This window comes from Hermetia illucens, chromosome 3 (assembly GCF_905115235.1).
Source record: "Hermetia illucens chromosome 3, iHerIll2.2.curated.20191125, whole genome shotgun sequence".
Taxonomy (NCBI): domain Eukaryota; kingdom Metazoa; phylum Arthropoda; class Insecta; order Diptera; family Stratiomyidae; genus Hermetia; species Hermetia illucens.
The window spans coordinates 58,262,591-58,275,806 of NC_051851.1; the positions used below are offsets into that span (position 1 = coordinate 58,262,591).

Consider the following 13,216-nt stretch of genomic DNA (forward strand, 5'->3'; position numbering starts at 1 on the left):
AAAGAGAGGCTCTGACATAGGCCACGATGGTCGCTAACGTTCGCTTGATTGTTGCGTTCCCAATGATGTTGCCTCTATACGGTGTCCAGACTTCAAAATACTCGCCATGTCGATATCTGCTCAAATTAAGTTAATAATAATAAATTGCTTTACTTTTAGGGAAATCGACTAGAAACCCCCTTAAGTTCATTCTAGAGTTAGAAAATGAATGCAATAATATAGATTATAGTATGAAGCATGTTATCCCTAAGTTTGATCAAACTCATACCATTATTAACAAAATTATAGTAGCTCAAAATTTCTTTTCCGTATAAATTTACGTATAAAAGTGCTAAATATCCATCCTTCAGACTAAGATGAGTAGTCTGACATGCTAAATGCATATACATTACGGGCTATATACAAATCGGCTAGTTCTGCATTCAAATATACCCACACCAAAAAAAAACAAAATCTTTTGTACCTGAAGCGCTGAGCTTTCCGTTTCCCGTTTCTGTGAACTTCTTCACATTTGCAAATAATGTTGAACTCCTAGTGTGAAGCGTACGGAAATACTCATAATTGATAGACTACGTTGCAGAGCAAATTATTTGTGTAAATAGCTACTGACAGTTGAATTTTAAATTATTAGGCAAGTTCAACTGCCACGCACTCAAAATTTCCCATATAGGGAATTCAACACCTTTTATATCTGAAGTGTGCAGCCTCCGGTTTCCCAACATGTTTAATTTAAAAAAACTTTATTCTCCTTCGATATCAGCCAAATACCAAGACCAGAAACTGTTATTGTTCGTTTTTCTTAATAAAGATTAACAGTCTCATAATATTGAATAAAAAATCAACTTTTAAATAATATCTAACCTTCCGGTATTCACAATGTCTACTCACAATTCTACACGTAACGACCTCATCGACGTTGCCAGACTTACCCAAAAACGCAGATGTCGTCGAAAGTCAAATATGCGTGGTGCGTGCAATGCATGACAGTGACAAAGACATTTTGACGTTCGGCATGTCAACAAGTAGTGCTCGGTGCTCTTATCAGACGGTCCAATTGTAACACAGTCGATCATTCTGAAGGTCGTGACAAGGCTCTCAACGGTTTTCTATCGACACCAAAAACTATTCACGAAAAGCGCAATGCCCGCTCCTCGGATACTTTTAATTGCTTGCGGCTCATTCAGTCCGCCCACTCCAATGCACCTTCGTATGTTTGGTAAGTCGCAGGCGAAGTGAAAAATCAATTCCAATCATCTTTTATTCATGTGACATGGCGGGATATTCGCAGAAATCGCACGGGACCACTTTCAACAGACTGGGAGCCATGAAGTAATCGGGGGAATAATGTCCCCCGTGCACGACGGGTACGGGAAAAAGGGTTTGGCGGCGGCCAGACATCGCTGTGCCATGGTGAAATTAGCTCTCCAGTCGTCCTCGTGGATCCGTTTGTCTGACTGGGAGGTGAGTCAGGACGACTGGTCGCGGACGATGACGACGTTGAAGTACCACCAGGTAACGAAGGCTTACAAGCATTCGTAAAGGTTTTATCCCAATTGTGTTTTGAAATTCCCCTTCTAATCAGAACTTCGTCAACAATTACCTGAACGACACAAACGGAACTGTTAATGAAATCATTCCCGGGTGGCTTCCAAGCGGAATTCGGTCACGCCGAGACACAATCCAAGTGAAGCTTCTATGCGGTGCGGACTTGTTGGAATCGTTTGCGGTCCCCGGTCTTTGGCAGGAGGAAGATGTAAGTCGATTACACCCTTTTGTCTAGAACAACAATTTGTTTATGCTTTACCATTTTCAGATTGAAGAAATTCTAGAAAACCATGGACTTGTGGTCATCTCGAGGTATGGATCAAACCCCGAGAAGTTCATCTTCGAATCCGATATCTTAACTCAGTACAGGGTAATATGCGTCCGTGGATTTGTTTGAATCTGCAACTCAGTTGGGATTGTTCTATTTCAGAAACACATTCAAATTGTGACGAATTGGGTCCCGAATGAAGTGAGTTCGACGTTGATTCGCCGACTCCTAGGACGCGGTCAGTCTGTGAAATATCTGATTGACGACCTGGTCATCGATTATGTCTTGAAAAATGGACTCTACAATTCCAATGCGCCGTGAGTATTCCCCCAATTGTTCTAGAGTTCTTGAGGTGACTAACAGGTGTTAGATCCGTTGAAGCCTGAGTCCAGGCAAGTTTCGATAACAAACTACTCGGTTGAGTTTACTTCTAAGGGCTCGTAAGATGTTGATATGAAACTAAATTCACATTTAATACCTTTCACGCTGCCACGGATTTCCCAAACGTTTGTAGTAAGTACATTTTGTCGCCGAACCAAAACCAACTGATCGCAAATCAGAATTTCCTGAACGACCAATACGCGACAATGATGACAACGACGCGCTCCACACCGACCAGTGAATGCGAAGTTGACATGGACCAAGGTGAACTCCTTTCGCCCACAAAATCATCCATGACAGTGAAACTCGACAATGACCGCACGAATGTTTTCTGCTGCGGAAATGAAGGAATGAAACTCAAGTCGCTGCTTAGTCGGCCTGGTCAGGCGGTTCAGGTGATCACAACCTCTCCTGAGTCGAGAAGAAATGAAAACGGTGACGAGGTAGGTGCAGGCGAGGAGTGTGTGGGGAAAGCGGTTGCATGGGATGGATTTCGTTACTCTCTTCTATCGAATTGATTTTTCCTTCTTTACGTTTCAGTTACTAATGGTTTTGGACCGCTTTTCTATTTCCATTTTGGATTGTAATAAATTGAGTAGTTTGACACTACAGGATGCTCAAAATTGCATTTTCAGAACAATATATTTTTAATTTTCCTGCAGGCACCAAAATAAGACGTTCATCCTCTCTTATTTTTCCAATTTTGTATAAATTGTAATCCATTTACGATTAATATTTAGAAAATTTTCAGTAATTTCCTAACCGACGAAAATATTTTTATTTTTTTCTTTTATGTGATCCTAATTTAGATTTGTTTATAACACGTATATAATCCAGGAATGACACAATACTTCCTAAATGTTTTCTATGTAGAAAAGTGTATAATCTTGACCCTTTTCTTCCGTTTCAGGTTAAAAGTAAAAAGCTAAAGAAATCGTCTGCTTTCGCCGTATAGGAATGCGTTTGCTCTAATTGATTTTCCAGCTCGCGCTAACGAAGCCATTTAATGGTTCAGCTGCATTCCCTGCTTCCATTTTGTAAGAACAAGCACGCGCTAAGCCATGCATGAACAGTGTAGTAGGAGAAATAAAATTCGACAGAATAATTGGATGCAACCTAATAAAATTCTCAAAAATTTGTGATTTCGTTTTAGCTTATTTTGTGTTTTATCTATAAAAGTAATGACGCGATTCGCTTAATATTTTTAGAAAATTTATTTATGTATTGTAAATAGATTGGCAATAAAAACTAATTTAATAGCATTTGTCTTGATTGGAAATTTGAAATCCGCCTATCAATTGAAGGGGAAATGAGCATGGCAGGCACTGGGTGTTTTCTCCCTAAAATGTCAACTTATGATTCCTTTTATAAAAAAACATGTGTTGCATGAAAGAACTAGCGTCACGCAAGAGAATTATCAAAGAAATGCAAAATTCAACAAGTCGGAAACCTAAAGTTCGTTGCGCCTGGTATAAAAGTCCTAGTTCCATTTATGAATATACCCGATATCCGATTGGATGTGGTGCTCACATTTTTTCTCTTAGGGAGTAGTAATTGACATGAAAGGGGCAAATTTGACTTACCGTAACTTTGTTAGTGATAGTAGAATTTCCATCAAAGTTTCCAGTGTGATGCTTCATATTAAAACGTATATTACAGATCCAGGATGAATTTCATAAGCGAGGTCGCCCCGCCGTGATCGATTGCGCCATTTTGTTCTACTAAAAGTCTGCTCCAGATGCAGTCGCGAGACTCTAATTCCCATGTAGTGTATGAAGCTATCGTTGTTTCGGCCCGCCTTTTAATCGCTTACCATCGACTTCAAGGATCAAACCAATCTTGGCAGGTGAACTCTCGTTAGACGTTCGTTGATAGATCATAAAGAACACCAGTTGTGAAACGCCACTTTATCCAGGCTGCTCTAATGCGTGAAGCAATTTCATAACGTAGTTCTCCATTGGTTGATAACATATTTAAATTACTCAGTTGTGGGCAGGCCACTGACAGCGATAGATTCAATCTGAGACTGTATTGCACAAGGTGATCATTCCATTTTTGGGCAAGTTCTCGATATCATTTTTCCTATGAGACACCAGGAAAATGTCATTTGCATAGAGCAATGTATAGGGCGTTGGAGTTTGGATGTCCCGTGTGATAGAGTCCCTACAATAACAAATAGGAGTGATGAGAGGGTTCCTTAATGAACACCCACACACCGAACTTTACTGTTCGGATCGTGGTAGAGCAAGTGAACCCACTGCACGAGTTCTTCTGACACTAAGTGTTGTCGCAGAGCATAGCAGATGAGCTCGTGTGGTGTGGTGTATGGCGTCAGTAGTGCCGCAGTTCTTGACAAACTTGGTTTGATTCTCGGTTATTTGAACGATTTCGCGAATACAGTTGTCAAGAATACGTTTAAAAATCTCCATGGTATGGGACAGCACTCAGATCGGACGGTAATTTGAACATTCTGCTGGACTACCTTTCCTTTTCCATATTAGAACGGTAACGTTTTCCTGCCACTGAGATGGTAATCTACCTTCCTCAATAATCCGATTGAAGAATTCACTCAACCACAGTATTGGGTCCCACCTCGTCGCTTCCCAGAGTTCAGATGCGATGTCGTGAGGTCGTCTTGCCTTCTCTAATTTTTTTTACTGCTTCCTCGGCAATGCTTGTGGAAATGGAGGATGTACAAAATTTGCCAATTGGCGAGCGTTTTATTGTTAAACAAGTCGGGACACCGGAAGCTAGACGCTTCAGGTATGAAAGGTTTTGTGTATTTCTTTTATAAAGAGATTTGAGTTGTCCCATTAGCATGTAGCACGTAAAATATGCATATATTATGTGAAAATAGCCACTTTCAAGTGATATTGATATTCATAGTCTTGAATTTGCAGAGGAGCGACAGTTTTGACCTAGTATAACTTTGTTAGTAATAGTGCGATTTTCACCAAACTTGGTAAGGTCATGCTCTATACCGTAGCCTACATTGCTGCAAAATTTTGTGATTCTAGGGTGAACTTAAGAGGGATTTTCCTGTCAATTACTAAAATTTATAGTAATATACTATTATTAACTTTATTTGAACAGGTATCGGTATGGAGGGTATTTCGGACCCTAGGCACCATATAGTAGCAGCCCCCTGATTTTTTTCAGATTTTTAGGTTTGGCAGTTCCTGAGAATGGGTTCGTTAAAAAAATGACCACTTTCAACCCCCCGCACTCCCCACCTTTTCAGCAAAATTCAAAACTAAGACCGGCTTCGAAAAGTACTAACCGAGACCTTTAATTTGATACCCCACATGACTATATTTGTTGAAAAAAAAATTTACTCCCCCCTTTTCATGTATGGGGACCCGAGCGTGAGCGTTCACAGTTCCCACCTTTCTACCAAATTTGGTCTCAATCGCTATAACCGTCTCCGAGAAAAATGCGTGTGACGGACAGACATACAGACGAACAGACAGACAGACAGTAAATCGATTTTAATAAGGTTTTGTGTTTACACAAAACCTTAAAAACGTATGGTAAGCTACTTTTTTTCGTGAACAATTATTTGAATTCAAAGCCAAATATCTCGGCTGATGAACAGCTTAGCTGGCTTGGTGACGCCGAAGATTGCATAGGCTGCTTTAACTTGGTTTCACGATTCTTCCACGTTCGGAATAGTGGGTAATCGCATAAGTGAGATCATTTTTCCCATCTTCTCTCGAAATGGCCATAATTTAATACGCGGCGAGTTTTTTATCAGTAGCTTCATTCGCAAGACGGCAATTCGCTTTTAGCACCACACCATAAGGTTTATTGTAGAGTGCAGATATCAATGCGCCTTTTCCGAAGGGTCTTGTGAGTTCCTCGGTCTTTTCATTAAGGGTGTCAATATTTAGCGTGCAAACATGTATTTGTTTTGCTCGGACTACGTCTTGATGCCGTCCAAGCGCCAAGTGTCCTTGCAAATTTCACAAAAGGAGCTGGGCCCGTCCTGCCACGCCGGCTAAGGTGAACGGATTAGCATATCTCCGAGGTTTAGGACTCAACACAATCATTTTGTTTTTAACGCCATTTTCTTGGCCGGTCTATCGCGGGACCTGTCATCAAAAGAGATCAGGCAGGATTTCGCACAGTAAAATAACTCCAGCTATACTTTATTTATCTCTTTCTCTGATCTAAGAATTTTATTTTTGTTTTACTGAATATAAAATATGTATAAATATGTATATAGTATAAAATGCATCAAACCGTCCTCCTTTATCTGGGCTTGGAACCAGCATGCTATGTCAATAACATGATGGAGTTGAATCTCGGATGAATTTAAACATAAATAAAAGTGACCGATATACTTTTATTTGCTTTATTCGAGCTAATATAACGGAGCGTATTTTGGGGCCTAGTTGTGAATGGCTTCAGAATTCACTCTCATCTGATTACAGGGGATATTGTTGGTGTTGTTGCAATTCGGGCCCGCAGCACTATGCCAACGAGATAGTGATCCGAGTCTATATTGGCCCCCCTATATGTTCTGACATTCATCAAGGCTGAGAGGTTGCAGCGTTTAATTAACACGTGGTCAACTTGGTTGAAAGTGGTCCCATCTGGAGAGGCCCACCTATGTTTATGGACCGCTTTCCGCGCAAACCAGGTACTTCCAACAACTACTTCGTGCGATACTGCTAACTGAATAATCCGCAGTCCTTATATAAGCTATGGGAGCCGAGGTATCGCCTGAATACGGGCTCCGTCCCTATTCGACTGGTAATATCTCCAAGTATAATTTTGATATCATACTTGGGGCAGGCTTCGAGGGTCCCAGGGTGCATAGCCTTTCGCTTATAACAGTAACTTACTCTGAGCACATGGTTTATTGGATGGCCACTATAATATACGGTCTAGTGACTCTCCAGGAAACCGGTCCCCGTACAATGTATCTCTTGCAACGCTGTTATATCAGCCTCATACTAGGGCAAGGTATCGGCTAACTGCTGGGCAGCATTCGGTCTATACAAGGAGCGCACGTTTCATGAGAAAATGCGCAAATCGTTGTTCCATTTTCGTTGCCGGGTTCGTCGGAGGATGGATTTTAACATCCTGTCCGAAGCTTCTTCCGTGGCTTCGTAACTTCGGCTTTCCATATAGGGTTGCCAGCCCTACTAAACCCCCAACAATTTGCCCCGTTTTTAGGCACAGGAAACTCGCCTTCACTTTTCTTCATCTGCAGTTTTTTATTAAGATGGAACTCCAACGATCAGCATGTGGAGGTGGAGATAGGGTTTGATATTAGAGCTGTTGGTGTTGGTTCACCAGGGGTTTCCGAGGTTTTATGCCCTATAGTGAGTGCCAATCCATATTTCACCCTGGGACCTATGCTATCCTTTCACTGCTATAATAAATAAATAAACAAAAATAATAACTAAAAAACTTAAAATATGATAATCGCCAAATAAAAATTGAATAATAAATAAAATAAAGAAAAATAAATCAGACAATAAACTGTGCAGGCGAAGTCATCCTTCTGAGAGCTCTAAGGGTAGCCTCATCTCATAATTGTTACAATAGAACGTTTGACGACTCAAATTCTTCGGGATAAAACCTCGCGTGCGCTACTATAAACAAGTTTGGCTTTGGTAGTATGCAGGCCCTTGGGCCCTCCGCCGATGGTGATCAGGATACAAGCACAATGGATGACGCCAGATGCTATTGACATTTTCGAACCAAGACCCATCCTTGGTCGGAAGGACCGAACGGAAGCGGAGGCGAGTGGGTGAACATACGCTTTCGGCCAGGTGTTATATTGGTAGATTGCGCAACGGAGAACACGGCGGACTGGCTTAAGCCTAGAGTCATAAACTGCCAGGATGGAAGGGAAAGGAATTGTCGACATGTGCTGAGGATGCTATACTAGGGGCACACATGATGGCGGTCTCTCTTTCTAAAGTTGCAGCGATTGAGACGGAAAGCTTCTACGCCTTTTCATCACCCAAAACATGGATCTCCACACGCCGTTATGGAGAATTTTTAGAAGCAAGGAGGAGAGCAAAGGAGAACTCCTTACGGTCGGGGTAAACGACCGATCCCTTGAGGCAAGTGAATGTCGGAACTGCCTCATCAAATTCAGATTTGGTAGCATTCCTGTGGACATGCACAGGGAGAAACCAAAGATGAATACTTCGGCGGACACATCAAGTGGTAAGTCTACCGAGGCCCCCAAAGGAATCGCAGAAGCCATAGAGGCTGAAAGAGCAGGACCAAGCCTGCTGCACGCAGAAGAGGAAAAGCTGGACTACCTTGATCTAGACTTTCTAGAGCCCAAGTCGGACAGCGAAACGCAAGGAAGCGACATGTAGGAGAAGGAGGACAACGCTCTAGCATTGAAGAATAGCTCCAAGCACTAACGAAGCCGAAGGCCAGCACTGAAACAGCTCAGGTAAACCTCCACCATGCAAAAGGTGCATTGGCAGTAGTTGCAAAGGCAAAGATAACATTCGAATAGTGCTGGCTCAAGAATCCTCGGTGCAGCGGGGGCAGATGTGCGGTCCGCAAGGAGGAAGTATGCAGGTAATTTGAGGTTCCTCTCGTGAAAAGCTTGCATCATTCTCAAAAGAAACTTAAGATACATATGTTTTTCAGAGTTTCCAACTGGAGACCTTGTGGCAGTCCAAGTCTTATTGGAAGCCGAGAAAAGATCTTGAGAAGTGGCTGTGTTATCAAGATACTTTCCGGATCCCACTGGAATTAGTCAACTGACGAAGTTCCACGAGAGGAAGTCGCTACCACTTCTTCTCGGCTACAATGCCAACACCCACCATGAGTTTTCGGGAAGCAGCGGTATTAATCGCATAGTTGAGTACCTTCTGGAATTTATCCTTGGTAATAAGTTAGAAATACATAATGTAGGGAACACACCAACATTCGTGACCAGCTCTAGACAAGTGGTACTAGACCAAACTCGGTCATTGACGCCAGCTGTCCGGCTAAGACAGTCAAGTTATCAGAGAACGTACCCGGTTAACTGGAACCCAGCCAGAATGAGGAAATACTTGCGAAAACTCTTCAACCAGGCCAAACAAGTGGGGAACTGGCGAAGGTACAAAAAGGTGCTAACGGTGACTTGCAACGCGATCAGGGAGGCAAGACGAAACAGGTTCAGGGAATTCTATGAAAGGATAGAACAAACCACAGAAGCACCTAGGCTATATAAAGCTAGCTAAAGACAAGGCAATATTTTTTGTCTAAAGATGAGACGCTTACGGGAATGAGGAGAACAGCGTACATCTGTTTTTCAAAACTGGTGCACTGACGAATCCTTTACGGCAGAGGGAGCAAGCGCTGGCGCCATTGGTCCAAGGAAAACGCACTTTGAACCAATGGGTAAACATACCAACATACCACCCTCCTTCAACCTCGAAATGAACTATAGGAGCAGGGCACTTAGGTCCAATCAGGTGGACTCTAAACTGGTATGGGAATGCTTTGACAGACTGAACGTAATAAGGCCTTGGTACTCTGGGTACCAGGTCTTGTTGGGTTGGAGGCAATGAGGCAGCAGATGAAGTGGTCAGGAAGAGAGCAGGGACGCCTCTACACGGACCAGAACCTTTTTGTGAATCGGAACTGGGTTCGCGGCCTTGACATTAAAATATGAAGAGGAACGGCTGAGATAACTATAATGGGCGAACTTATCAGAAATGGAGCATTTCAGGGTGCTTATAGGGGATACGAATGCTTAAACCTCACAAAGAAGAAGTTACGGATCACAGTGAGAATACTAACTGGTCACTGCAGGCTAGAGTATCACCTGTGGAAACTAGGGATATCTACGGACACTCCGTGCAGGTACTATGCGGAGTGTGCAGAAACCTCTATACATGTTCTGGGACAGTGTCCGGCACTTGTGTGAAGTAGTGTTAGGCACCTGGACACTTGGAAGTAGGGAGCATCGTAAAGTTTCTGTCGGTTATAGGTTTAAATGGCATACTGTAATTTAACGCCCTAACAAAGGGGCAGAATGGTTCTTTTAGGACGCAGTGCGACATCCCTTGGCCGCGTATTAATAAAGTTCCTCGGATAAAACAATGCCTTTTCTACCTGAAGCGTCCAGCTTCCAGTTTCTTGATTTGGTTTTAAAATTGGAAAACACATGTAAAAGATGCAATAATAAAGAGGTTTGTTTAAAAAAGAATAAAATTGACGGCTCATTCTGCAAATAAACAATATCGTAAAGGCGTTATCTGAATACATTGATGAAGCGATGTATTGGCATAAACCGACTAAATATGATAATTCCTAATTGAAATCTTGAAAAGCCTCAGTATCACTTTGCATGAGGAATTGCTAATGCTCCCCTCAATGATAGTTTATCACAGATGTTCTATTGTAGCAGCGAAAGATAAGAGAACTCGTTTGCGCAATCAATGAACGTGTCACAGCTCATTTGAATGCAGCAATCGCGTGATAAGCAACGTGTACCACTGACTCTGATAAAGATCTCATTAAAAGTAGCGTAAAATTTATTTAATAACGTTCGCTCGATGTATGTACATTAAAGTTAAAACAGCGGCAGACCATGCGATTCTAGATCACTTCTTGCTGCCACTACAGTCGCACCAAGGAGTGGACTTATGGTCGCATTCCAAATGAATATTGAGAACCGTAACCGCAGCACCGTCTATCGTCAGCTGCCGTACGTCGCTAATACGGTATTTAACCGTTTTTAGTCCAGTCTCGCGATCTCTCTTCCTTGTCACTTCCTTCTGATTGTAGCACTTCTCAGTGTCCCGTTTACGATGCTTCCGATCGTGAATGTGACTGAAAGTGTTCTCGGGGCCGGTTGTAATGTTTTCCGGTCGAGAGACTTTCAGCCCCGCGTCCCGAATTCTCACGTAGAACTCGTCGTCTTCGAGACCCCAGCCCCAGTATTTGTTCGACATTCCGTCCATTTTCTCGTAGTGCTCCCGTCGAACTAGCAGGATACCGCCAACGAAGGTATCGTAATGGTACTTTGGGTGGAGCTTGGGTGATGCGATGTGCAGAGGTCCATCCTTGGGGAACGAGTACTTGAGATTGGGATTCATGGGAAGTAAGTCCACGTCATGCATTGCAATGTAGTCGAAGTCCGATTTCACGAAGAGGAAGCCAACGTTTATCAACGACGCGCGGTTGAAACGATATCGGTCAACTTGATTCAATATGAAGATTTTATAGTCGACATCTTGACTGGCTAGAAAACGTTTCATGTGAGGCGCGAACTGCAGTAGTTCCTCAAATCTTTCTCGAAATGGCACCAGAATCGCAAGTCGATGTCCGTCCTTGCTTCGAGGGATGGCGTTACCGTCATCTTTAAACGAGTCCTTGTAGAAAGGACTTCCATGGACATCAGCGCGAAGACAATCGCATTCTTCTGCAAAACCAAACATTATACAGATTCCTTCCTCATTAAATGCAAGGATGCGCGCTTACCGGAGTTCACAGGAAGAAGTCGAACAAGGAATACTGTTACAAAACAAAACGATATACAAACTAGCAAAACCCTTGTCATATTTTGGTTGAATGGCATCATCTAGAACATTTTCGGGTAGTCTATAAAGTCAAATCGAACCGCCAAATAAGCCTGGCAGCGGCAGCTACATCTAAAACGAACTAAGCTATCAATAGGACCATGTTTATCAGAGCTTTGAAATGGTTTTGACACTGACATTTCGGCGAGCTCGATCTTCTCTTCTTTCGGATACAAATGTAATTGGAAAGCAGTATAGGAATCGGCAGCAACAGTTCACAATAGGTTGTTATTTCACTGGTACTTTCTGAACATTTTTCTTCACAACCGTTAAATGAATTTCGTTGGAAATAGGATGCACATTTTTTTTATAAATTTACAAATAAATTTAAAAGCAGTCGGTTGATTTTATGATATAGTTTCTCTGTATTCCTTTAAGTTGATATACAGTGAACCAATTAAATAGTTGGACAGTAACTGCAATACACTTTGAAGTCAAATATATCGCAACTCAGTTTACATTTATAAATAGCTTATTGGAGAAAAAGCAATTCATTGGTATGTGCATTTTCTTCCGTTATTATTATTTAGTTCGTTTTATTTTCAACAGAAAAATAAGGAAAATTTCTTATTTGCCTAGGTAAGCATGATCAAATAGCTCGATGTCCCACGTACAGTCAATTTCGCAACCAATTAATTATTTTTTATACATGATCGTTGTCATTTACTAGAAATGTATTCGAATACGTATTCGCCATTTTTAGCTTACTTTTACTATGGATTAAAGATAATAAAATCAAAATCAAACTAACTTCATATGAAATTGTCTGAGCAACAGATCGTAATCCACCTAGTAAAGCATAATTTGAATTTGACGACCACCCAGCAATTATTACAGGAGTCCTTTTGATATTGTAGAGGACCCATTCCTTAAAAATCTTGGGTGTGTGTTTTGAATCATTGTCATGATCTAACATTATATTAAATGACAAACCCAATGTATAGTAGCTGGTATGTATTGACTTAGTATGTCGAGTTAACCTATTTTAGTGACGTTATCTTGAATTATACGCAGCATTCCTGGTCCTTTAAATGTCACCGCATCATGTGTGTGTGTTCAATTGTTGGCTTAATATTACGATCTTCTTAGGCGGTGACCCTCCTCCATACCAATTGTAGGCCATCAATATCATCATCAACAGTGCCACAACCGCTACCCAATCTAGGGTTGCCTTAATAAGAATGTCCAGACATCCCGGTTTTGCGCTAAGTTCGACCAATTCCATATAACTAAAAGCTGCTGGCGTCCTGGTCTACAGCATCATCGTCGGTCATGGAATCGCTCAAAGATTTCGTCGGCTACGAAATCTTCCTTCCTCATATAGGGAGCCAAAAATTCTTCGGAGGATCGTTCTCTCGAACATGGCCAAGAGTTTGCAACTTTTGTTGCTAAGAACATACATATGTCTCTGAAGAATACATGAGGACTGGCAAGATCATTGTCTTGTACAATAAGAGCGGAACAATGT

The 13,216-nt window shown here is 41.8% G+C and overlaps 2 protein-coding genes across 3 annotated transcripts; one reads left to right on the forward strand and one right to left on the reverse strand.

Annotated features, from left to right (window-relative positions):
• The first annotated feature begins 983 nt into the window (after positions 1-983).
• LOC119653043 (nicotinamide/nicotinic acid mononucleotide adenylyltransferase 1) lies at positions 984-3,453 on the forward strand. Of its 2 annotated transcripts, XM_038057505.1 has the most exons (7): positions 984-1,216; positions 1,289-1,512; positions 1,583-1,753; positions 1,814-1,915; positions 1,976-2,130; positions 2,328-2,637; positions 3,105-3,453. In XM_038057505.1, exons 1-7 carry the CDS (start codon positions 1,141-1,143, stop codon positions 3,147-3,149), a joined length of 1,083 nt encoding a protein of 360 aa, XP_037913433.1. In that variant the 5' UTR covers positions 984-1,140; the 3' UTR covers positions 3,150-3,453. The 2 variants fall into 2 exon arrangements, with proteins under 2 accessions (XP_037913433.1, XP_037913434.1); XM_038057506.1 differs by lacking the exon at positions 2,328-2,637.
• A 7,230-nt stretch (positions 3,454-10,683) lies between these two features.
• On the reverse strand, positions 10,684-11,894 carry LOC119652687 (beta-1,4-galactosyltransferase 7). The gene is made up of 2 exons (XM_038056961.1): positions 11,651-11,894; positions 10,684-11,591 (listed from the first exon to the last, which is right to left on the reverse strand). Exons 1-2 carry the CDS (start codon positions 11,748-11,750, stop codon positions 10,771-10,773), a joined length of 921 nt encoding a protein of 306 aa, XP_037912889.1. The 5' UTR covers positions 11,751-11,894; the 3' UTR covers positions 10,684-10,770.
• Positions 11,895-13,216: the final 1,322 nt, after the last annotated feature.